Source organism: Pygocentrus nattereri, chromosome 9 (assembly GCF_015220715.1).
Source record: "Pygocentrus nattereri isolate fPygNat1 chromosome 9, fPygNat1.pri, whole genome shotgun sequence".
In the NCBI taxonomy this organism is placed as follows: domain Eukaryota; kingdom Metazoa; phylum Chordata; class Actinopteri; order Characiformes; family Serrasalmidae; genus Pygocentrus; species Pygocentrus nattereri.
In genome coordinates, this window is record NC_051219.1 from 12,884,229 (window position 1) to 12,911,468 (window position 27,240).

At 40.6% G+C, this 27,240-nt stretch overlaps 2 protein-coding genes across 9 annotated transcripts in view; one reads left to right on the forward strand and one right to left on the reverse strand.

The window, feature by feature from the left end:
- The window catches only part of LOC108435569 (AP-1 complex subunit sigma-2), a 49,540-nt gene extending 39,751 nt beyond the window's left edge, over positions 1–9,789 (reverse strand). For all 7 annotated transcript variants that reach the window (XM_017711498.2, XM_017711496.2, XM_017711499.2 and 4 more), the window contains exons 1-2: positions 9,647–9,789; positions 7,970–8,148 (exon numbers count right to left, since the gene is read on the reverse strand). In XM_017711498.2, the coding sequence (XP_017566987.1) occupies positions 7,970–8,148 (179 nt within the window). In that variant the 5' untranslated portion in view covers positions 9,647–9,789. The remainder of the gene's footprint in view (positions 1–7,969; positions 8,149–9,646) is intronic.
- A 9,551-nt stretch (positions 9,790–19,340) lies between these two features.
- On the forward strand, positions 19,341–26,951 carry LOC108435543 (retinoschisin). Of its 2 annotated transcripts, XM_017711447.2 has the most exons (6): positions 19,341–19,483; positions 19,983–20,008; positions 21,289–21,493; positions 24,406–24,547; positions 25,096–25,291; positions 26,520–26,951. In XM_017711447.2, exons 1-6 carry the CDS (start codon positions 19,429–19,431, stop codon positions 26,670–26,672), a joined length of 777 nt encoding a protein of 258 aa, XP_017566936.2. In that variant the 5' UTR covers positions 19,341–19,428; the 3' UTR covers positions 26,673–26,951. The 2 variants fall into 2 exon arrangements, with proteins under 2 accessions (XP_017566936.2, XP_037397080.1); XM_037541183.1 differs by lacking the exon at positions 19,983–20,008 and having other exon boundaries at positions 19,343–19,483.
- The last annotated feature ends 289 nt before the right edge of the window (positions 26,952–27,240 follow it).

Consider the following 27,240-nt stretch of genomic DNA (forward strand, 5'->3'; position numbering starts at 1 on the left):
CAGCCATTTCTTTCTTCAGCTGAGCTGTTCTGTCACCTTTGTGAAACTGTCAAGGTGTTGTCTGTGCATTCCACACACATATACACACTCAGAGCACCTGCCAAAGGCTGGAGTTACATCTCTCTTTGGCTCTCTCTCTCTCTCTCTCTCTCTGGCTCTCTCTCTCTCTCTCTCTCTCTTCTCTATGTCCCTGAATGCAGCCAGCAATTCACTTCATCGGTCTTCAGTCTTTGAGTACTGCTGCTAATTCACACTCTCTTTGTTGATCAAAGAAACCCACCTGTACCATTTTATCAGCACGGTCACCTTCAATAACAGATCTAATTTCATCACAATACTTGAACAATGATGCTATTCTAGTGTGATTTTTATATAAGTGTACTAACTGGCTTAGGTGTAAGTCCCACTGATTTCTCAAAATTCATCATTTCATAATTCAGACGTTGAGATGCAAAGTCAGTCAGAGTGATGTGAAACGTAGCAATGCAGACGACCTTACAAACTCTGATTTCTTCACAGTGGTGGTCATAGAAACCAAGCTTGTAACAACATAAATCATTTTATTTACAATCCAAACTCTCCTAGCCTAAATGATCTGAATACTCAAGTCTGTTACGCCGGTCTTTGTTTTCTTATTTAAGATTCTATGGAGCCCCACTGGTGACATCTCTTCTTATTAAAAATACTGCATGCCCACGCAAATGAGACAAGTTGTAATAATGACTTAGTAAGACGTGACAATCACTTAACTGTCTTGTTCTAATGCCAAACTAACTTATGGCCATGACTTAATGTTCTTGTTCAAATGTCTTACTAAACTGAGGTCATATATTAGGATCTTTTTCCCACAACTTAAACGTTTTGGGCATTTATTTTGTCTATTCAGAAGGGATGTCAACAGTACTATGCTGAAGCAACAATTTTCATCATTACGGGCTTATTGTTATTACAGTATTATTGTTTCAAATAAAGCATTTTATTATAAACCCAACAGAAAATGGCAATAACTTAACCATCAATGTCATAAGCTCTAAAATATGAATATTATTTATATCTATATAAAATGTTTATGTATATAAAAACGTGTCATGTTATACCCATGGAACATTAGCTAAAGACGAACACAACCACTAGTGCTGCAACCTTAACCCTGTATAATTCTTGGACACTGGATTAGTGGCTTTATTTTTTCACTACAGCAGTCAGGTAGCTATGCTCGTGATGAAGCGTAAGGTCGACAGATAGAGGTCTACTGAGCGACAGAACCTGAAAGTCCACTCAGTCATCACCTTGCTGTCTAGTGCCTAACCGTGTCACCAGACGTGCCCCTTTTACAAACAACTGTTGAACGTTGAGGGTAATCTGAACAAATGAAACCCATTCTTTACCTTCAAATGTTTTGTTTGGATAAAAAAGAAGCAGTGTAAAGTTCAGGTCCCACTTTATATTAAGTATCTCTGATAACTGTGTAGTTACATGTGAACAACATATGCAACAACAATGTAACTACTAATAATTTAGTCACTGTTACAGATACATTACAGCTGTACACCTTATGTAATTACACGTGTATCTTCTCAGTTGTAACAGTATTCGCTCTCATGTAATTACACAAAGGTAATAACACATTGTAATAACAATGTAATTACATTTGTATTCAGACTGGAACAGCAGTTGTTTTCAGAAGTCTTTTGCAGCAGTAAAAGGAAGTATGTAATAACTTACATTAAGCCCTTACTTACACTGTACCTGCCAGCTTTCCTAACATTTAGCTAGCATTTGTGTTTCTAGTGCTGTGACAGTGGAACCAGTTTCAGCTTTAAACCATTCTGTACGTATGTGACAGTACAGCAGATGTCACCTCATTTTCATTTTTATAACATTAAATGTGTTACATTGCCCCCAAAGCAGTCTATATAACCACTCCATTATTACACACTACGTATATAACACTACACTACAGGAAAGCTCCTGTGTAGAAGATACACTTGTGTAATTACATAGGCTGTACTTCTGTAATCCATCTGTAACACAGCCTTATTAACAGTAGTTACATTGTTGTTGCATATGTTATTCATATGTAACTACACAGTTATACTTAATAAAGTAAGACCAAATTTCACAAGCTAAAACTTCATAAACGAACATTTGAAAATGCTCAGACTCCTGGACAATGTATGCTCAGCAGTTTTTTCCTGGAAAGGCAACCAATAACCTGGACAACCCCTACATCAACCTTTTTCTTTGAATAGCTGAAGGAAAAGAAGTTACTGAAAGATTTTATAATCGCAAACAAAGTTTACACAAAAAGAAATTTAGTTTTGACTGTCAAACATTATTCACATGAAGAAGGTGAATGCGTGGTCAGTCAGCCAATTAGCCGCAGAGAGCTGCATAACTGCTACGGAGCTGAGAGACAGAGACAGCAGACTAGCTAATGGGTCCTATAAGACATAAACAGGCAGAAAACTATATGCCCTTAATATAAAATCAACAAATTAACTCGCGGAGTCGTCAGTCCTGTATGAGATTTCTGTTCACCTATCATTCACCAGTCATTCACTCACTATCCAATCAGACTCATCTGTCTCCTTATCTTACATAATGTTACAGCACATCTGTCTTGAAACATTTTGGTCCTATATGAAACAAACCAACATGGTTCAAGCAAAGTTCATTATGAAATGTAAATATTGTCATTTTTAACGGTGGCATTGGGAATAAATTTTCAAGTACTGAAGTTCAGAAACACCCAGAGTATTTGAAGCCAATCCAGTAAATCAGTGCGTTTACTTAATACTTATTAAAATATTATTAGCTAAATAATACAATTTCAATATTTAAATAATACAATACCTCCAGGTCATAAATCTATTTTTTTTCACAGCAATATTATGTCGTATCAACCTTTTCTTCAACCCTTCTCTGCAACACATAGAGTACATGACCTCACTCAGGCAAGAGATTAACCCTGAAAATAACAAGCATGCTGGGATTCTCACTTATGTGGTTTTTAATGGTCCTGGTTGCTTGTTTAGATCCAGATTTGTACTTCTTTATCAAGGAGTAGCAATTCTGTTTGGACGAACATGCAAGTGTGTGTGTGTGTGTGTGTGTGAGACAGAGAGAGCGAGAGAGAGAGAGAGAGAAACCGATGTTTTGCTTGGCCATGCTGCCATGTTTTACATTCTCCCCCACTCTTGTTCCAAGGTGACCCCTCAGAATGTCTCTGGGTTTTTGATGCCTCTGGTACTGATTAAATTCCTCATGAAAAAAAGAACAGAAAAGAGAAGAAAAATCCTTGAAATATTAATCCGGCCCTCTCTCACCCTTCGGATAAAAATTACACCGTACTCTCAGAAGAAACAAACAAAAGAGGGAACCAAACGTGCCACTGAATAGCTTAATCAACAGTGCGGCATTGCATACTAACAACATCATCAGTCATCAGTGAACTAAAATGCTCATCCAGTTTGGCATTTACTTTCACAGAACCTTAAGGCATGCATACACGGAGGCCACAAATCAATCTGCTGACAGGGATCTAATGATGATGTATTCACAAAAACATAAGACATGGCAGTGAATTCAACCTGACATGCAACAATTTGAGCAGTGCTGATGTAAATGTTATTCCTTGTCTCATGCACCGTCACGGCTGCAGATTTTAGACTGTCAATATGTTCAGTAACTAGAGAAGCGTAAACGTCCAGCTACTCGATGAGTCAGACCAGAATTAGTGTCCTTATGGTAATGAGCACACATATCGCTTAAAGCGTCAAGCTGAAATCATAGGCTCTAAACGCATCATGACTGCACTGCCACAACCAGGAACACATTTACATATGACTGTCCATTAAACCTTCAGCAGATTAGCCCCACTCATTCAGGCTGAAGTGATAAAGAGTGTTGTTACTGTAGACAGTCTATATCACAATTACTGGAGTGGAAGATGTGGACTAAATGCTGTACTGTTCCAGGCTGAAGCAAATGTATATGAATGAAGTAGCTGAAGTTTGTTTTTTCCGACATCCTTAGAATTTGAGCATAAACTTAACAATTTGTTCTGTACATATTAGCCATAGAAAGAAAACTACATTACCAAAGAAAACTACAGAAAACTACAGTTCCCCTCAAAACAGAGGTATAGGAGCAAGAGGGCTACAATTGTGAAGGATCTGGAACAATAGATTGCATATATGATACAGTACACATTCACTGGATGGAACATGCAGCCACTGTTGCTCTTGCTGGATGTCGGTTTCATTTGACAGCATTAACAAAAGGACACAAAAGCATATAGTGGACAGAGAAATAAAACTCTACAAGAAAAATGTAGAACATGGGCCTTTAAAACAAACAACAAACTCACAGTTGCTGCTTACACTCACCTCAGTGAATAAAGACAGCTCCAAACCTGCAGCAGCTGAAGAACACGCCGCTTTAAGTAGGGCGTTCCATTCTGAAGGAAGCTGCCAAGCTAGTCACTGACTTCAAAGGCAGCTCTCTTGTTGGGCAGCATTTTAACCCGAAAAGGAACCTTTGCAGGCATCACATTCGGGACACTGCTGCAGTGTTGCTTACATCAGTAAACTGCAAAGAAGCAGTACCGCCTGCTCAGGCCATCAAATGTGCGTGAGTGAACAATGGAGATGAGTCTTTGTATATCAGTGCTAGGAAGGACTCCCTACCTCAACTTCATCCTTAGCTTTGAGACACGGCTTTTGTTTATTGTGCGCCTACATAGGACTCCACATTTGTGTAGTTATATCTCATTCATCTCCATGACATCTTATACATTTACTCTTTAACTCTCACACAGAGGCAGGTTGTCAGGTAGTCAGCTGACCTTTGCTTGCCTGCAACAGCTTGCAGAGCATGTTTTACTGTTGTTTATTAGAGCGAGGTCAGAGACCACTGTGCACAGCAGCAGTCCCTTTCTTGACAGACCTGCCTGTCTGTATGTCCATTCACAGGTCATTGTGGTTCTCCATCCTGTTCCCTCAGCCAACCCCATCAGCTACCATGGCAACTGGACTACATTAAATATTCTAATTTCTTCCCTCTGCACAGTCCAATCAGATAAACAATCTCTTTCATTCCTCCCTTAACCTGAAACTCCTCTCTGCAGGATAATGAGGAGGCCAATGTGGGAGAGGTTAGCTATTCACCACCACAAAGGTCACAGTGCATGAGAGAAGGCCAGGCTTAAACAGCTTCTGGGGAAGTCAGAAGAAAGCAGGGCCATGTTACTGATACATGGCCTCACTCATTTTAACCAAATGTATTCAATTACACATCCCCATGCACACAATCATGAGCAGACAGATATGAATTAAACATCTGGGAAAAGCAGAAAGCCACCATTCTCATCCCCCCAGCAAGCACATACGCAGTCGAAAAGAGCTCAATCAGTAACTCTGCTGGTTAAGCTGGTAACTCTTTTGGGGTCAACTCAGGTCATAGAGATCTCATATAGAGGCTAAATGTGCAGCAGGGGTAGTCTTTAACAGTACTGAGATCAATTATGTCATAATATGCTTTTCTGGGCATACTGTAATGTCCTCAGTGCTTTTAAAACTGACCAACTGCAAACTTTATTATTAGTCCTATTTAATCAGATTTAGTGCAGTCCTGCTTATGAAAAGTTGAATAATACTGATTGTACACTTCTGATAGTGTTTTATAAGTGAACTGCTTAAAAAACACACTGATATCATCTTCTTAAACCTCAGAAAAACTAAATATTACCATGCTATTTTTATGCCATATCATCCACCCCTAATGTGCAGACCCTTCCAATTAGCAGCTACAGGTTTGTCCCAACAGTATCACCAAGCTAAAGGGGTGTTCAAACAAGGAATGTGTGAATGAGGGCCAAACTGATATTCTGCAGATAAAATCACTCATATTCCAAAGACTTAGCATAGTTATGAAAATCCCACCAGTAAAGCACTGATATTCAAACTGGTTCAGTGTATGACGCGAACAGAATTGCGCTAGGAACAAAAACGCAACTGAAAGCCTAACCATTCTTAACTGATCTGGAACAGAAACATGAATAATCTGGCCCACTAGATTATTACTTATGTCTAACCTCCAAACTCCCAGACGTTTTTAAATCAACAGCATATCTGTGATTTTATTCAATGTATCATTTTACAAGATTTATATCCCATGTTTATGGTATTTTTGTGCTTAGGCTATAGATTCATGATCTATAAGCAGGAAATGGCTCTGAATGTCCTCTGTGCTTTCCAAACACTTTCTCATTTGACTTTCTTTGTGTCATAATTCTAGAAACCATTTAGCCAGCTAACATATCTTTGCATTTTCAAGATGAGAATTCCTCATCAGTAACCCTACTGACAATGCACAATGTTGCATTTGGACTTATACTATCACAGCAACCTCATGCATATTATTATGGGCTATTTCATAGCTATATGATGAAGAAATTTACTGATTCACAAACAGTACAATTCCATAGCCTGTGTCTGTCAACATATCACTACAAAGACAACTTGATGGGTGATATGGCTGGCAAAAATACAGTATCACGATACTTAACATTAACATTTTTAAGATACACAATGTCACGATGTTTATGTTCTCTGACACCTGATAACTTGGAACTGACAAGAAAAGAACCATTTCAAATTGCTATTAAAATCCAGGAATAATAATTACTTTTATGTGACATTTTACACACTGCACTGGACTATATACAGTGGGGAAAAAAAGCATTTAGTCAGTCACCAATTGTGCAAGTTCTCCCACTTAAAACGATGAGAGAGGCCTGTAATTGAAAAGAAGTTAAAGGGCTGTGACAGCCAGAAATCTTGCTTGTTTGTAGGTGACCAAATACTTATTTTCCACCATTATTTGCAAATAAATTCTTTAAAAATCAGACAATGTGATTTTCTACATTTTTTTCCTTCATTTTGTCTCTCATAGTTGAGGTCTACGTATGATGTCAATTACAGGCCTCTCTCATCTTTTTAAGTGGGAGAACTTGAACAATTGGTGACTGACTAAATATTTTTTTCCCCACTGTGTATATATATATATATATATATATATATATATATATATAGCTGTTGTTGGATCAAAACCTCGTATCTCCAAAATGATAACTTAACAAGAGAAGCGAAAAACATACAGTAGTTTTAATGTAAGTCAATGGAACCAGACATCTTTCCAAGTCATTCTGGGCCATTTTGTTTGGTTCATTCATTATGAAATTAACAGAAAATGTAATTGAAGTTATGCCAGAAACTGAAAAAAATGACAAAAATGGAGATACAAAGTTTTCGTCCGACAGCAGCGATATATATGTGTGTGTGTGTGTGTGTGTATAACCATTACATTTAGTTTTTACTGGTTTCGGGAGGTTATTTTGGAGTTAAAATGGACATGCTGAAATAATAGTTATGCTCAGAGCTTCAGCTTCCAAGCCCTGTTTGTAACAAGCTAATTTTTTATTGTTATTATGAACAAACAACTATTTCTGAACATTTAAATGAGCTCCTCTTCTCATGCCAGTCTTTAAAACTAACACTCATTATTTGCCTTCATTATGCCAACAGATAATATAGCATCAAAACGAAAACAAAAAAAAAAACAAACAGAAAAACCTTTTGTGAAGAGAGTTGAAGACAAATAAGAAAAACCAAAGACTGTTAACAGAAATAAAGAAATGATTTCTAGGAAACTCTGAAGCCAGCACTAAAACATTTCTAGAATTTAGGACTTTGTGAACTGCTGCTGTTTATTTGAGGTTTAAAACATCTGACAGTTGAGCAATCTGACAGGTAACTGTTCTTTAGCCCAAAACACCTCCCAGTCTCAGTTGAATTAAACAGCACATTTTGTGCTTTCTGGCAAGGATGTATTTTACTTACTGGACCGTGAGAATCACTCTGTTAAACCTTGCCACGGCCCACTAAGCCTCTGACCCCTCACTGACCTCTTGTAAACAATCTTGAGGTCCCTCCATTCTAAGAAGCTACACATCTTGGGCTTTCGGGCCAGGACGGTCTGTACTAACTCCCGCGTGATCTTCTTCTTCTCCTTATCAGACAAAGGAACGTACCACTTCTGCAGGCGCAGCTTTCCTTGCCTGCTGAAGAGCAGCATGAACTGCATCTGAGGGGAAAAGAAGAGAGAGGAGGGTCAAATGGGGCTAAGTCAAAGAAGAGCAACACAGAAGGTCTGAGGAATACGACAGGAGATCAGGAATGATGTGAATCAATCGGACAGAATTGCCAAACAGGAAAGGGTGGCAAAACAGAGAAGAGTGAGAAGGTGCAAATGGGGAAGTGAGTGAGTGACAGAGAGAGTGAGCTGGGGTAAAGAAGTGTGGGGGTGTGGACTAGCGTAAAAGGATTATCTTCAGCCAGCAAGCATACGCCAACCCTGGAGCATAAAAAAAGATGAAGAGTTCCCCATGACGAACCCATTTATCAAACCACAGATCAGCCTTTGAGACCCGGATTACCAAACGCCAACTATACTAATATTGACCCAACCATAAAGTAAAACTCTCGTGATCTCCCCAAAAGCAAACATGACTCATTAACAAGGGGTGTTGGCTCTCACAGTGGAATAATCTTTTTCTTTAAAAAGGATGGCTCTTTATTAAATACAGTGGATCTGTTTACATCCATGAGCTCTATATAGAACCATTTCATGCTTAAAGGGTTCTTTGGATGGTGAAGCGGTTCTTCAGATTTACCGAGAATGTGTGGTACATGCTTGAATGTAGAAATATTTTGAAAACTCTTCTATATAACACCAAAAAACATGACATTGTAACAAAAGAAGAACCTTATTTGGTGATATATATGAGCCATTTTCAAAAAGGTTCTATACAATACATCCAAAATCAACCTGAAGGACCATTTCAGCATGCAAAGAACCATTTAAGCATGAAATGGTCCTATATAGAACTAATGGCTCAAAACAGAACCACTGCTTTTACTAAAGAACCCTTGAAGAACCCTCTTTTTCACTTGTGTAACGTTACAGTACCAGGATCCTGAACTAACTGAACTGAGCTGGTGAGGTGACTGCTGTGGACCATAACTCTCACACACACACACACACACACACACACACACACACACACACACTGCATCTATTTATTACCCGCGCATAAGTTATTCTGCACAGGGCGCCACACCGTGAGCTCTCTATCAGCAGCACCACCACACCACAGTAAAAAGTGACTCTGTTTTAGCCTTAAGCTAAAAATAAAGACTTTGGGGCTCAGCGCGAGCCTCCGTACGACGCCGTTAACAGCAGTAATGCGATTTAAATCCTGAAGAGGCGGCACATGGCAACATTTACACGGGTAAACGAGGCAAGGCATTCACTCTGGCTTTTCTAGTTCTTCACCGAGCCTGTGTAGTAACAAGAGATAAGCTTAGATAACACGGCATCGATATAAAACGGCCAGATAATCCTTATTTCGTGAGTAAATTTCGGCAGCGCTAGCTGAACGAGCTAGCCTAACGGACAGTAACGGTCGGAGCGGAGCGTGAACGTTAGGCTACTTTTGAAATGCAACGGCAGTTTAAAACCCCAACCGTTCACCTTTTCTTCCAAGCAGAGAGGATAAAACAGAAACAGAACAGAAACGTACCTTTACTGTGGGAAAAAAATCAAAATTCCCCCAAAGAAACGTTTAACATGCCCCGCTTCTTCCACACTGTTTATTTCGGAGTTCAGTATCGATCCTCCGTGGGTTTCCTCTGCGTGTTTTCTGCCTGACAGATACACAAAACTGTCAGGTGACTCCTCATCGCCCATTGGTTTAGGGATTCGTTCTGAACGTCTCCATTGGCTAAAAAAAGCCGTTATTCCCGCCCCACCCGTAAGGCGGTAGTCTGATTGGTTCCTTTGAGCGTCGGTCATCCCACAATGTCACTCCTCCTGTAAATGTTGTCTGAAGGATAATTGTGCGGGTCCATGGCTCCGGGCTGTATTAGAAATGGGAGAGCCAAGCTATCAGTTATAAAAAAAACACAGCAAAAGGTCACTAAAAGCATTAGACTAATCTCCAGTGCATTATTGCTGTCGGCAAACAGCGAGGAAGAAGGCACTTGTCTGCGCATTAGCAGAGATTGTCTAGTTATAGGTATTAAATACTGCTTACAGAGAATGTTTGCCCCCCCCCTCCGCCCCCCCCTCTCTATTTCCTCTTTCTCTCTATTCTTTGCTGTTTGTATATATGCCTTACAGCCTAGGCCTCTACAATTAAAAACAATGACTACTACTCCACTGTCTCCAGTGTCATTGAAGTAAACAAGTCCTCGATAAATATCTTTAAACAGATCAAATTTAAATTTTCATGAGACAGATGTCACTGTAATCTCTCTTCACTGGAATAAATTCAGCCTAATTATGCAAATAAAAGAGGAGTCCCCTCTTAAAGCATACCGAAATGACGTCACAGCGCCATCTAGTGGATATACTGCGTTAGGTTCCCAGCACAGAGTATTGAATTGCATTGTGTTCAGCTGCGATCAACTGACACTGCGAAGGAGACCAGCACAGGTGTTTCGCTGTCAGAGCAGATCAGATATCCACCCAATACTACTAACATATAACACTTTAACTTTAACTCTTAGAAGTCACGACTTACTACTGTTCAAAAGTAAAAGTGTACAGCACAAATGTTCTGCACCAGGGCTGCCTGTGAGAACCCCACCCCTCACCCAATGGGAGAACAAACATGTTTTTATAACTTATTTAACTTATTAAATCTGTATACAATGCATACTATTACATTCTGATTTTTCTTTAAAATTTGTATTTGTATTGGTGTATATTTGAAACCACTTATTCACGCTTAAAAAGATGATTCTTCAAGAGTTCTTCAGTAAAGGAATCGTTCTGTTTTGAACCATGAGTTCCACATAGAACCGCTGCATCCTTTAATGGTTCTCTGTGTGGTGAAATGGCTCTTCAGAGTGATATACAGTAGAATGTGGTGTATATGGTTCTATATAGCACCAAAAAGATACTACTATTATGATGTCAAACTAAGATTAAAACAAATATTTTCCAAAAAGTTCTATGTAACCATCTACAACAGTGGTCCTCAACACACGGTCCCATTACCCTGCACGTTTTTAGTGTTTTCCCTTCTCCTAACATACCTGATCCAACTAATTAGCTCCTTAACACATAGTTATTGATCTGAGTCAGCTTCTCTGTTTGATGATTTTTCTTCGTTTCCTTTTTTTCAGTAACGGCTTCTTGACAGCTACACATCCTTTCAGACTCATTGACCCAGTCCCATTTCACCCCTTACCCCTTCTTGACAGCTGCACATCCTTTCAGACTCATTGACCCAGTTCCATTTCACCCCTTACCCCTTCTTGACAGCTACATATCCTTTCACTCCAGAGTGTGCAACCAAAAAACCCCACAGATGAGTATTTTCTATGTTAAAAATTACAATAGCCACTGTATTATCTTAGTTTAATGTTGTTTTAATATATTATGGTCATTTTCTTCTAACAAGAAGTTGGCAAATAGCTGACTTCAGCTTTGTATCACCAAAGTAGAGTAGAGAGCAGTGGTGGGCGATAAATAACTAAATAACTAGTAATAAATAACTGTCCCTCTTTAACTACAGCCCAACAGTGAGGAGCTGGACTTTACCCTTCTCTGCTGTTACTACAGACTGGCAGGGTCACCTACAGAGCAGAACTAGAAGCCTGTTAATGAAGTAATGTTCTTTTTATTTGAAGGTTTTATTTGAGCTCCTTGGATCAGTTGAGCTTGATTTTCTCCTGTCTCTCAAAGATGAAAGCTTTAATTACACCCAAAACATAGAACTGGCTCACGTATGTATTAAGAAAATAAACCATAGGTGGTCTGCCAGGTCTTGTGTGGTTGTTAGGAGTCCCATTTTGAACATATATCTAACGTCCTCAGAAAAATCTCCTCTAAAATGAAACGTTTCACTGCTTTTAACTGGAAATTAAATACATGAAGGGTGCTCTCTGACTTTTATGGACATTTCTATACAGTTTCTATACAGTCCATACACGGAAACTCAGCTTGACTTTGTGACATTTCACAGTCTATAGTGGTTTAGCTCCACCCATCCACTCAGAAGTTCTAAGGTGTGTTTCAGCCAGGACTCCTCTGTGAATTAATTACAGTATAGGGCAGCCAATCAGAACAGCCAAAACAGAGGTGATTTAAATATATCAGTCTTAAAGTCCCACAACGGGAATACATCACCACTGCATTTAACCCATCTGTGCACTGAAACTCCACATACCCACTAGTGAGCACACACACACTCGGGGGCAGTGAGCATACTGGCCCGGAGTAACGGGCAGCCCTATCCGCATCGCCCGGGGAGCAGTTGGGGGTTAGGTGCCTTGCTTAAGGGCAAAGGGCACTTCAGTCACATACTATCAGCTCAGGGGATCAAGCTCAGGGGATCTCATAAGATGGAAAGAATGAAGGTAAATAAGAAAGAAAAATGTAGGAAACAAACTCATTAATTGCTGTACTACTTGGTTAGTCTGGGCTGCCTGAGAGAGACAAATGAAACAAAGTTTGTGTAAATCCACTTAGTCGCACTTCCCTTTAGAAACTACTATTTGTCACAAGTTACTAACAGTTCATGTTGCCGTGGCTAATGCACTGCGTGGAGAATAGCCAGGTGTGAGGTAATCATCCATCACCACTGCAATACCGCTATGTGTGCATCTGCAATACACCCCGGGCATTCGGCCAAGCATCTTTGAAAGAACACATGGTCATTCTTCAAGTGAATGTACGCTGGGCCCACTACAGTAATTGTGTTGTGCAAGATCTATCAAACTGTGCTCTTGCTCACACTTATGTTACGGATCAGTGTTGCTTGATTAAGTTCTCTTTTAGTTTTACAGCAGGATAAAGGAAAAAAAACAATCAAACAATAGAACGTACAGCACACCAGCATCCCAAACACAACATACGCTGGTTTTTCTAGCAGGTTCATCATCCGGCATCACTGCATTTTCTTTATGCTTTTGCCTGGAGGCACTTTCCTTGTTTGAGGCTTATCTGAAAATGTTCAGGCTGTTCTTAATGCTAGGCTGTGAGTCTTGGTCAAGTTCCACATCACAGAGAACCTCACCTGGTCCTTCAACACCAACTCCATAGCCAAGAGAGCCCAGCAGCACCTCTACTTCCTGCAGAGACTGAAGAAGGCTCATCTCCCCCCTCCCATCCTCACTATGTTCTACAGGGGGACTGTGGAGAGCATCCTGAGCAGCTGCATCATCGCCTGGTTTGGGAATTGCACCACCTCAGAATTTTTCAGTGGGGTCTCTCTCCCCTCCATCATGGACAGCTACACCACACGTTGTATCCGGAAAGCCACTAGCATTGTGGACGACCCCATTCGTCCCTCACACAGACTTTTTTCTCTGTGCCATCTGGCAGAAGGTACCGGAGCATCCGTGCCACCACAGCCAGACTCTGCAACAGCTTTATTCCTCAAGCAATCAGGTTTTTAAACTCACAAGGACTGAACTAAAGCCCCCCCCCACTCACAAGGACTGAACTAAAGCCCCCCACTCACAAGGACTGAACTAAAGCCTGCCCCCCCACTCACAAGGACTGAAATAAAGCCCGCCCCCCCACTCACAAGGACTGAACTAAAGCCCCCCACTCACAAGGACTGAACTAAAGCCTGCCCCCCCCACTCACAAGGACTGAAATAAAGCCCGCCCCCCCACTCACAAGGACCGAACTAAAGCCCGCCCCCCCCACTCACAAGGACTGAAATAAAGCCCGCCCCCCCCACTCACAAGGACCGAACTAAAGCCCGCCACCCCCCCCCACTCACAAGGACTGAAATAAAGCCCGCCCCCCCAATCACAAGGAATGAACTAAAGCCCGCCCCCCCCCCCACTCACAAGGACTGAACTAAAGATCACAGCATGTTAATATCTCCACATCTTATTCCACTACCTCATGTCCAGAATGAGTGCTGTGTCGGTGCTGCACTGTCCTGTCTGTTTACAGTGTCTAATGTCTGTTTAATTTATTGTATTTATTGTTTCTAGTTAAATTTTTGTTTGCACACTATGCTGATGAGTTGATTCAGGTGTGCAAAAGCAAGAAAAGCTAACGTGAAATGGGGAAGGCCGACTACAAGACCAGTAAACAGTGGATTTGGTTAGAATGTAGTTTTCTTTACAGAGGTTAAAGTCATTCAGAGCGGCTTGGTGTGAAATGCTTCATTAATTAACTTACCAAATCAGAGCTGTTCACAGTGATGGTGACAGGAACCATCCAAAGAGTTTAAACCAGGGGTGCTCATTCCTGGTCCTGAAGATCTACCACCCTGGAGAATCCCGATCCAGCTCACCAGGCTCTAATATTCAGACACCCCTGAAGATCTTCATTATCTACTAGATCAGGTGTATTAGATGAGGGTTGGAGCTACACTCCAAGATTGTTCTTCTAGGGTTCTTTAGTAAAGAAAATGGTTCTATATAAAATCAAGAACATGCAAAGAACAATTTGCATGATTAAAAAGTTCTTTGCTTTGTGCAATCATTCTTCAGATTGATAGAGAATGTGCTGTAGATGGTTCGGCGTAGAGCCTTTTTGAAAAGGTTTCTCTACAGCACCAAAAATGGTTCTTCTATTGTTACAATCTTGACATCATAACAATATCAGACCTGATTTCGGTGCTATACACACCCTTTCCAAAAAGATTTGAACATCTTCAGTAAATTCTCCACCTGAAGAACACTTTCATGATGCAAAGAACCCTTTAATCATCTGATCTCCTGTTTAAGTTACTTTGCACCACAACGTTTCAGCTTTAACACCAGTATAAACTTCCATGGCTCAACGCAAACCTTGATCAGACAAACACATCCTGTTGTTAGCAGTGGGCCTTAAAATGATAAGCCTGCCAGACTACAGGAGTTCTGTGAATTGGAGACTCAACATTCTGTCTTTGAAGCCTTCGAGCTTGACCCGCCATCCTTCAAGGCGCATGGAAGACAAGCGTCGAGAATGTTCTCTGTACTGGCACCCAGGTGATGGAATGAACTCCCACTGGCTGTCCGAACAGCAGAGTCTCTTGCTGTCTTCAAACGCAGACTGAAGACACGTCTCTTTACACAGCACTTAAATCAGCATTGAATTAAGAATTGATTACAATATATTGTTCTGCACTTATACATTATATTTTATTGTATTGCACTGTGTACTGTAGTTTACTTTATTGCTGAATGCACTGTGTATTGTAGTTTACTGTGTTGTATTGTATTGTATTGTATTGTACTGTACAGCACAGAGTTCTGTGTTCAACTCTCTTCCTTTTCTCTCTGTATCTACAGTGACTTTGTTTCTAGCAGTATCTGAGCTCAGGACTGTCTTTCTGTCTAACCTATTGGTAACTAGCAAAGACACTTTCTCTGGATAGACAAAGCACTTCTTGTAAGTCGCTCTGGATAAGAGCGTCTGCTAAATGCTGTAAATGTAAATATTAGGTTAAGTTATGGGTTAATGGGTCCAGTTTCAGACTAAACGTTCTGCTATGCAGTGCAGCCCAAAGGAAGCTGGGGTCTATTTCCTTTTACTTCCTTTGAGTCTTGGTTTCTCTCAGTGTTTTATTCCTCATGCTGTTAGGAAGTCACTCCTTTCGAGTCTTGGTTGCTTTCAGTGTTTCAAGAGAGCAATTAGGGTGTCCCAGACCCTCAAAGACCCCTGTAATTCATACCTTACTCTTAGAGATACTCCTTTTATCATTTCTTTCTACTGTAAAATCATTCAATTAAACAAAGTATTTCAGACACAGAGCAGAGTGCCTCTAAAAGTGATAGATGGCAACCATACAATGACAACTTCGCACCACTAGAGGGAGGACTGCATAAAAATCACCTGCTAGTCACAGCTGTCCATTATAAATCACCATTACTGTTGAAGTAATGTACTTTGGTCCATATGTTCATAAATCAGCCAAAGTAAATGGATAAAAAGTGAGTTTTTATCCTGCTATTTAGTCTTTGGTCAGAGGACTAACCAATATGGTTTATACAGACGGGAGGTTCTTTCTAATTATGAAATATCTCTTTACTTTAACTACATATTTTTGGACATTTCTGCTATTCCTGTAAAAATCAGTAGTAACTGATGTCTCAAAGCTAGGTCCCAAAAAATACATGATATACAATCAAATAATTGGTGTCTGTGAACATCCAAGATATTTACATGCAGTTACATGCTAAAATTTGGGCACCCTGATCAAATGACATGTTTTGTTGATTTTCTAAGTGAAAAGAAGCAATTAAAAATAAAAACAATACATAAAACTGTGGGCCTATTCACTTTCATGAAAAATCTGTCTTTGTCTAAACTATAGAGGAAGGAAAGCTATTCTCAAATCCATTTGCTGTTAAAAGCTACTCCTACTGTGAAGGGTGTTCGAAGGCTAAATAGTCCCTAAAGAAGTCTGTACGTTTCTCTATAATGAGCCATTTTACACGAAACCGCCCTCGATGACTCTGTTTACATCTCTACCACTAAATTATGCAGACATTTTGAAAAATTGGTGGAGTTCCCCTTTAAATTCGTGATGACCATGAACAACTTTGTCAGACAGCCTTTAAGACACTTTAAAAATCAAGCTGCTATATTAACCTGAAACTTAATTAGGTCTAATTTCTAAAAAATGTTTAATATTTATTAAATGAAAGAAAGAGAATTTTTTAACAGCCATTAGACTGGCTATTAAGTTAAGTGATACTTTTTTAATCCCACAAACGGGGAAATTCCACCTCCGCATTTAAGTGAAACACCACATGCACACTAGTGGACAGGGAGCACACTTGCCCGGAGCAGTGGGCAGCCCTATCCACGGTGCCCAGGGAGCAATTGGGGGTTAGGTGTCTTGCTCAAGGACATCTCAGTCATGGATTGTTGGTGCTGGACACCGAACTGGCAAAACTTCTGGTCACAGGGCCAGTTCCCTAACCTCCAGCCCACGACTGCCCCCTTGTATCACACTTGTAGCAAGTATGAACTACTGGCCAATAACAGCACAGGAAGCAGGATACTACTAGCCAATCACAGCAGGGCTACATACATACAGTTTTTTAGGGCTGTTTTGAAATCGACTCTGATTCCGATTCCAAGTGACAAGAATGGATGGAGTTGATTCCAAACAGTAAAGGGACATCTTCAACAAGACAACCCCAAACCACATTCTGCATGTTCTCCAACAGCATGGCTCTGTAGTAAATGACTCAGGGCACTCAACTAGCCTGGCTGCAGTCTAGACCTGTCACTCATTGAAAATATGTGCCACATTATAAAGCAAAAATTTGACAAAGGAGACCTCGAACTGATGAGCAGCTGAAATCCTATATCAAACTAAAACATTTCCCTTTCAGAACCACAGCAGTTGGTCTTCTCACTTCCAAACGCTTACAGAGTGTTGTAACAAGCCCATTTGGTTGGAATGCTGAGCAAAATGTAAATAAATACAAAAGGAAATGCTGTGAAAATCATTTAAACTCCTATATTTCATTGAAAATAGTACAAAGACAGCATATCCAAAGTCAAAACAGAGAAAGTTTATTGTTTTTCTGAAAAACATCTGCCCATTTGAATCTGATGCCAACAACACATTCCAAAAACTTTGGGATAGGTGCAACAAAAGGCTGATGAAGTTGTGTAGTGCTAAAAACACCTGGCAGTTGATTGGCAACAGATCAGTTACATGATATGCGTATAAAAAAGCATCTGAGAGAGGTGTTTCAGGAGTAAAGAGGGGGAGGGGTTCACCACTCTGTGAAAGACTGCACGATCAAATAGTGCAAGGATTCAAGAAAAACGTTTCTCAACATTAAATAGCAAAGAACTTTTGTTTTTCATCATCTACAGTACATAATGTCACTAAAAGATTCAGAGAATCTGGAGAAATCTCTGTATACAAGGGACAAGGCCAAAAAACAGTATTTGCTGGCTGTGATCTTTGGGCCCTCAGACAGCACTGCATTAAAAACAGACATGATTCTGTAGCTGAAATCACTGCATGGGCTCAGGAACACTTCTGAAATCCACTGTCTGTGAAAACAGTTCAGCACTGCATCCACAAATGCCAAGTTAAAACTCTAAAACACAAAGAAAGACGCCATCTACAAACAGGATCCAGAAACGCTGCCACCTTCTCTGGGCCTGAGCTCATTCAACATGGACTGAGGGGAAGTGCAAAAGTGCTCTGTGGTCCGACAAATAAAAATTTGAAGTTCTTTTTTGGAAATCATGGACACTGTGTACTCCGGGCTAAAGACCACTCAGCTTGTTATCAGTGCACATTTTGAAAGCCAGTGTTCATGATGGTGCAGGGTGACCTGCACATCTGTGAGGGCACCATTAATACTGAACGGTATATACATGTTCTGGCAGCATATGCTGCGACCCAGACCTTTTTCAGGGAAGGCCTTGATTATTTCAACAAGACAACGCCAAACCACGTTCAGCATGTATTACAACATCATTGCTCCATATTAAAAGAGTCTGGGCGCTAAAATGGCCTGCCTGCAGTCCAGATCTCTCACCACCGAAAACATTTGGTACATTATGAAGTGATAAATACAACAGAGACCCCAACCTGTTGAGCAGCTGAAATCCTACATCAAACAAGAACAGGAAAACATTTCAGCAAAAACTACAGCAGCGTCTCCTCAGTTCCCAAATGCTTACAGAGTGCTGTTAAAAGAAGAGGTGACTGTGGTAAACAAGCCCCCGTCCCAACTTTTTTGGAATGTGTTGTCGACATTAAATTCAAAACGTGCATATATTTTTCAAAAACAATACAATTTCTCATTTTCAACATTTAGGGTTGAACTTCTTTCATGATTTGTTTTAATTTGGATTAATTAAAAAAATTTAAAAATTATTATTTCTCCCAAAACAAAATGAAATGTGACCTGAAATGTGAGGAAAGAGAGAGAAAGAGAGACGGGTATATATAGAGAGAGAGAGAGCAAGAGAGAGAGAGAGAGCAAGAGAGAGAGAGAGAGAGAGAGAGAGAGAGAGAGAGAGAGAGAGAGAGAGAGAGAGAGAGCGAGAGAGAGAGAGAGAGAGAGAGAGAGAGCGAGAGTGAGAGCAAGAGAGAGAGAGAGAGAAATAGAGAGAGAGAGAGAGAGAGAGAGAGAGAGCGAGAGAGAGAGAGAGAGAGAGAGAGAGAGAGAGCGAGAGTGAGAGCAAGAGAGAGAGAGAGAGAAATAGAGAGAGAGAGAGAGAGAGAGACAGACATAAGGAGTATTACTGGATAAGATGAGCAGTGCCTTGTGATTGTTGGATTACTGTAATCCAAACTCCTTGCCTGGTGAGCTGGGCAGTCCAGCAGTCCAGCAGTCCAGCAGTCCAACACTCAACAGGAGGATGAAGTCCAAGGCTCTGAGTGTGTTTCTGCTGACCCTGCTGCTCTTAACTGATGGTAAAGTGTGTGTCTGTGTGTGTAGCTCTAACAGCTAGCAGGACAGCGAAGGCCTCGGTGCCTCAGTGGCCAGTATACTTCAGATGGACATTTCCTATACAAAAAGGAATTGCTTGACCCAACATGTTAACATGGCTAACAAAGAGAAGCCAGTAACCACCATGACTTAATCGGCATTATACTAATTGACAGTCATCTGCTTTCAGTCATTGTTCGCAACATTAGCTTCTTGGACAGAACCAATCCTGTAAAAACATTCAGTATCCCAAAGTCTTTTAGCCACTGCCGTGATTTAGGCTTCAGCTCTGTTGCCAGAGGCATAGTTACTGTCATAGTAGCTCTAGAAAGTCACTGAATTGTGAATTGGATTTTGGAAAGTGAAGAGTAAAATGTAAGCATTGTCATAAGATTACTCCATCGCTCCCTTTCTTCTCTCTGTCCTTCTCTCTTCCCGTTCTGTCCTTTCTTTCTCCTGCTGTGGTGTGGGTTGCCTGGGCAGTGTTTATTGGAGTGGACAGCCAGGAGGTAAGTGCTTTTCCTTCCCTGTCATTCACAGCCTTCGCTTCTTTCCTTCACAGTTCTGTGCTCAATGGTCAGTCAGTTTGGGCCAGTGGTGGGTCAGTGAATTAGTTTAACACAACTATGAGGCAGACTTTGTGAATCTTAACGTCTGGTCTCGCTGCAGAACTGAAGTGTTTATGTTGCTGAAAGTGCATAAGCAAGAAATAACTTGAGAGAACATGAAGCCCAAAGGGGCTGTCTTATAGGCTTGGCTGAGGATGTATATTAAGAAAAAACAATTATGGTCTCAAATTATTTGTCGAATTATTGTGATAAACAATGTTTTTGTGATCCAAACGCAGTTACGAAGTACCACTTGTGAGTGTTACAGAGCCTTACCACATACTTTACTTTTTCCCTGAAGGTAATAACATTCCCATATAATTACCAACTGGCTGAGCCGGCTTCTAATGTCAGTTAACAGTTTGTACCAGAACTTTTGTTTTATTTGCATATTCCTCAGCTTTCTTTGCCAGACTGAAAATTTGTTCTAATAATACTTGGAAGTGGCATTCAAAGTGTGTATGTTTGTAGATCTTTAGTTGACGCTGTTCTGTCTGTGTCACCTAAAAATAATCACATTCTTCACAATTGTTCAATTAACAATAGATTAGAACGATTAGACAAAAACAGAAAGCCAAAAATATGGCATGTAAAAAAAAAAAAAAGAAAGAGTGATTATTTGTCTAAAATCAGGCACTTTTATTGCAATTATTGCAATATTTGATATTATTCATCATCCCAAGGTTAGTATGACATGTAACCAAATTTTTGTTTTCATTTCCCTGAAACAAAACTGTCTAATGTAGTATGCAAATACGGTCAATGGTTCTAAACGTCCCCTTCGGTCCCCTCTCCACCTGTGGACAAAAACTAGGCTGCAAAGCCCGTTTTGCATGAATCACTGTTGTAATGTCACCTCAGCAGCTAAGCCAACTCATTTCCATTGAAATGATAAGGAGTGTTGTTACTGCATCTTTTAGCCTGGACTACCTTACAGAGCAGCCAATCAGAACAGATGTACATTTATAATATTGGTATTTACATATATCAGTCTTAAAGGCACAGTAATGAAAACAGCCTGTTCACCTGTAATGGATAAAGGGAGGTTGTGCAATGGCCACATGAAAAAGACAATAAAGAAAAGCTGAAATACAAGGAAACGTCAATGATGTTGCAGACTGTTACAAGGTTACGCCTCTTGGTTGGTGTTTCCTCTGCAAATCTTTGTGTGTGTGCGACAGGGAGAGAAGGAAGAGGATGAAGCTGAGGAGCAGGAGGAAGAGCAGCAGGTGATGGAGCCATGGACGGGTTCGGCTAACGGGAGAGCATGCTCGTGTGACTGTGAGGCGGAATCTGTGCCCAGCAAGCCCACCGTAACCTCACCTCTCTACACCACCTCCGTCCCCCCACCACCTGCCTACAGCCGCTTCATGGACTGCATGCCAGGTAACATTGCCCCCCCCCCCCCAGCTTACAGAGGTTAAACTGGAATTTGAGACTTTTGACAAGGTTATAGGCAACTTCCCCTTAAAGAGTTCCCAAAGAAGTGATTAAAGAGAACCAGCATTTCGCTTTTTCTTAAAGATTTGATCACAATGTGGTTAAATGTTGGTTCAAAGGTCTTAATGGAAGTTTTGTAACGTCTGCTAGCTTATGTAGCTACTGTGGCTACCTGGGCTTCTGAACCTCTAATCAGCTAGTTGACTATGAGCCACAGCTTAGGCTACACTGTGCACATACCAAGCCAATTAGCTTGGTAGCTTCCTAGATTCATTTACATACAATAATATTGGTAAATAAAACTGAATATTATGACGGCTGAGTAAAGATCACCTGAGCTAAATACAGCCGTTTCTTGCCATAAGTGGTATAAGTGTTTGTACTCTTTCACTGCACTCGCAATCAGATTCATCCACTTGGGGAAGAGGGTCCGAAGCACGACCAATGTTATAAAATGTTCTCCTGCATGTTGCATGCAGTTATATATTTTCACCAGAGGGGTCTCCAAATCCCCAAAGTCTACATGATTTGGCTTCAAATATCAGCGTGTCACAGAGCCACAGAGACTTCCCATGTAAATAAAAATAATGTGTGTTAACATGTGAGAATGTGAGGTGTGGGAATGAGATCATGCCTTACTAAGTCATGGCCATGCATTAGGATCTCGTTCCCACACCTTTCCTGCAGCGCCCTCGCACATGAAAATAAATCTCACAACTTCATACGCTCGAAATGTGTTTTACAAAATTCTGTCATCATCACTGTCAGTGTAATAATTTTCCTGTGTAAATAAAAATAAGGCGTGGCCACAACTCAATTATCTAGTTCCCATGTCATGTTCCCAAGTCGTGGCCACACATTATTTTTGTAACTTGTGAGTTTCACTCTCATGTGTGAGACTAGGCTTAGTCCTTAGGACACCTGTCCTATACGGATCACTCTGCTGAGTTGGTTCAAAGTCAGAGTTCGAAACTTTTAACTGACCTGGACCTTTGACTAAATTCCTTTCGCTTTAAACAGTGTTTTAGCTTAATTCTGTTTATTTTATCAAACATGCCATTTTATTACCAGCAAAACAATCATAACACTACCAAAAATGTAAAAAATGATTCAGAAGTGACTTTCAGTGGTGAAATTTTAGCTAATTTTGAGCAGAATTCAAAAACAGTAGCCAGTACATGACGAGCTAAACCAGCTTTACACAGCTGTACACACATAAAATCACATCGATATTTTTATTAAAACACAAAAAAATGCTTTGATAGTGACAATTCTTAATGTTACACACTGATTTTCAGACTTTGGGGCAGATGTACTTTTAAAACAGTGGGATCTAACTGCTCACCATGTGGCCATGAGGGACAGGGACTCAGTCTTCTTCCTGCTCTAAAACGCAGGGGTTTGGCTAAAATAAGGCTCCGCCTATGGACTTGTGTTTCTGTTATGACAAGAAGACACGGGACAGCATTTTTGAATACTTTTATTTAAAAATGAAGTCTAAATCTTTCAAATTTACTTTTAAATTCATTACTTTAAAATGAATTTGTACATATTTAGCTGATTACTATCTCTGTTAATGCCTCATAGATCGTTTCTTTGTCTGAACTAATTCGCTACAAAGGCTCCTGTATTATATAGGAACAGTTGCTATAACCACGGTTTTAGGTGTGCAAGGTCAAAGCACAGTCAGAGTCCTGCAGAAGAATGGAGAGGGTAGAGGATGAGTCAGAAGGAAGAGGGTAACGGTAGAGAAAAGGCAGGCTGCCAGCATGTAATCTCATTACTAATGCAGTGATGTGATGGTAAGATTACAGGGCTCAGAATAGGGCCTGTGTTCCCCTCTGTACCCAAAGCACACCACAGTAACCTGAGGGCCAGCATGAGAACACACGTGAGGACACATGTTCTGCAGCTCTGCGTGCTCATCAAGGTTTAGAAAGGTCACCCGAGCAGCCTAAGGTGGCTGCTGCATCTCAAGCCTGGAGTAAATAGGCAACTGTTTCCTTATTTTTATTTATGTGATAAAGGCTGGACTCGACATGTGGTGCTGGATATCCAGGTACAGAACAAGTTTAGTCTGAGTTTAACTAATTTCAGAGAAACTGTACAAAATAACAAAAACGTCACACAAATATTTACACATTATACATTATACATTATACATACATATTCACTGGCCATTTTATCAGAAACACCTACAATATAGGTGAAGGGTGAAGATTTACAGTTCTGACTGAAGTCCTGTTACTGACTATATCATTTATTAGCCCACGGGACCACCACAGGACCACCGCTTACCAGATATTATCAACAGCTTAACAGATCATCAACAGCACAGCAGTGACACCAACATGGCAGTGATACGGTACTGTGTGTTGTGCTGGTATGAGGCTTAGTGGGATGGCTGGAGTTTTACTGTCCACCATCCAAATAACATCTGGTTAGTTGAGGTTCTAGGGTGGTCTCTTTTCACCGATGGATGTTGATGGGGGTTTAGGACAATGACTCCACCCATCAAACATTGTGCATAGATAGGTTTGACTTTTTCCATTTATTTCAATGTTGTGAAATGAGAGCACCAAGGCAAAATGATACACAATGTTTCTTCAACACAAATTAAAATAAAAATAAAATATCTCTTCATCTTCTAGCAAACGGGAGTGTGGTATTGACTGTCGGTTCGCACTTTTGACAGAAATTCTCCTCTTGTTTGAACGAGCTGTGAGTGAAGATCAAGTCATGGGGGCCAAAATGACGTTCACTGAACAATGTGGAGTAAACTGTGGAGTAATTCAGTGGGGGCTTTATCTGTGTGTGGAAACCCAAGCCTCATTGTTTTTTCCTCTGTGTGTCCCCAGAGTGCCCTTACCACAAGCCCCTGGGCTTCGAGTCTAGCTTGGTGACTTCAGACCAGATCGCCTGCTCTAACCAGGAGCAATATGTGGGCTGGTTCTCTGCCTGGACGCCTGGCAAAGCCCGTCTGAATAGCCAGGGATATGGGTGAGTCTCAGTACCTGACCTGAGCTATATTCATCCAAGCTTCACCTGCACTCCATTCTCCAAATCCACAAATTTACAGATCAGCCTACACTGACTGGTATAACACAAAAAAGAGACTCCTAAGTGGTTGGTGGCTTGCCAAGCACTTACAGAAAAAACTTTAAATAAATTTGCTATTACTTTGAGGGTTTATGAAGGGTTTTGAGGCAAAACGCATTGTAGACCACTTTTGAATTTTTTTGATGATGATGTTGGGAGTTGGGGCTGTAAGACATATCAATGCTATATTCATCAGTACAACCTTTATTACAGAAATAAAAATGATTATTATTATATAATTATTAGCATTATTAAATGTTAAAATTAATATTTTATTAATATTCACATTCACTGTTGTTGTTTTTTTCCCCCAAAAACTCTTTATAACCAAAATAGTTACAAATGCACAACTTTTTTGTTTCCTTAAATGAAAAGTAACTGAGAAATAACATTTGATTGGAAAATTCTTCATAATATTCTATTCTGTCCTCCAATTCTCTTCTCTCCAGCTGTGCATGGCTGTCTAAGTTCCAGGACACTAACCAGTGGCTGCAGATCGACCTGCTGGAAGTGCAAGTGGTCTCAGGGATTCTCACTCAGGGCCGCTGTGATGCAGATGAGTGGATGACCAAGTACAGCCTGCAGTACCGCACCTATGAGCACCTCAACTGGATCTACTACAAAGACCAGACAGGAAACAACAGGGTGAGAAACGTGGATAAGATCTCACATGCTCCCATTAAACACACCGCACCTGTATTCAATGAAAATTCAACTAGCCAGCCAAGTTATAGGACTGATAGTAGTAGGGAAGATTCAACCAGTCAGACTGCAGGAGGGGTAATTTAAAGCAGCATTATGGGAGAATTGGTATCGGAGAATTGGACATGTGCATTTATTGAGAGGCTAAAGGATAATGATGAGTTTCATAATGTGTAATCAAATAAAATGGCCAGACAGCCACTAACGCAAGAGCACTTATTACCAGTACTGATGCGTTAACTAGCAAGTTCGCTAACATTACCTCGGGATGTCTAGCTATCAGCTAAACCTCTGTTGAAATGAGTGACAGCTTATGATCAAAAACCAGTGAGTCGACAGCTTTGCTAACACAGCATAACCAAGCAAGCGCAACAACACAAGACAAAGTGAGCCAGCCAATAAGTTATTATACTTACTAATACAACAGGAAGAAGGCCAGCTCGGCATCTGTCTTGCATCCTTTTATGTTTTTTAGTTCTCAACAAGTGAAATCCAGTCTGAGATTTACTCTGTTCTAGTTTTTGCTCGGTCTCTTTTTTTCTTCCTCGATTCCTCCGATGTTTTCTTCAGACTCTTCGCAGCCTCTGCCATGACATCCATGCTGGAAATACAGAGCTTCTTCATATAGCTAGCTGAAAAGCCGTAACTGTTGTTTTTGTGTGTCGTGGTGCCATAAATCGTTACACAGATCTTCTGAGAGGTTTCATCCTCGCTCCGCCAAAGTTACATAGCGCTATACCAGGCGTTCCACGCCTGAAGAGGCATTGACAGGCCATTCTCCCTATTATAAGTCAATGTACTGTCAACATTAATTAAAGCTGTTAAAATTGTTACATAATGTTGCTTTAATGTTGATTCTCACAGGGCAGAGAAGTAAAGTAATTCATGCTACAGGAGAGAAAATTTAATGAACCAACCAGGGAGCAGGGTTGATAATTCAATTGGCCAATCAGATTGCAGGAGAGAGAATGGAATGGGCGGTCAGAGTAGGACAATTTTACTAGCCAATCAAAGAGAAAAAGAGAAAATGCAGCTAGCCAGTCGTATTACAGGAGGAACAATTCTCCTCCACTGGTAGCCACAACTGCAATCTGTAAGGCTTAATTCAACAAAAACATGCTGTGCTGGGTGTTACTGTGTCTGTCTCACTGGTCTGTTTCTCTTCTCTCAGGTGTTCTACGGGAACTCTGACCGCTCCTCCATGGTGCAGAACCTGCTGCGGCCACCCATCGTGGCACGCTACATCCGCCTGCTGCCTCTGGGCTGGCACACGCGCATCGCCATCCGCATGGAGGTGCTCACGTGCATGAACAAATGCACCTGAACAAGGCTGCCAGTGACCAATCCCAATGTTTTAGGACTACATTCTCTTACTCACATTGTTAGACATCAAAACCAATGTTATCGTCTACTAACCTCTCAAAAGGGCTGACATTTAATTCCAGCAAATGTAATCAAATGAATCACATAGTCATTATGATGAGAGAGATGGATTATTCAGGCTGATCTGAGTGAATGAAAAGTGTATTACTGTGTTTGCCAGTTTGTGTGTATGCAAATGTGAGTGTACGCAGAAAAAAAGCAATACACTGAATTTACTTGATGCAGATGTGTACATCTTTCCCACATGAATAAAATATATAAACATTATTACTGACAAAAGGTAGTAAACTGAAGTAAAGACGTGTGTTCTTCACTACTGTGCAAAAGTCAAAGACCACCCCCACCATCTGACTAGGGGGACCCAATAAACCATCCATGACTGCAGTTGTGCACCCCTGATGCCTGTCAAATTCATTATCCAGCCATTAAATACGAAAGAGTCATTTTTCCGCATCAGGAAAAAACATAAAGCATATTTAATAAAAAAACCCACAGGGACCTTGAGAACT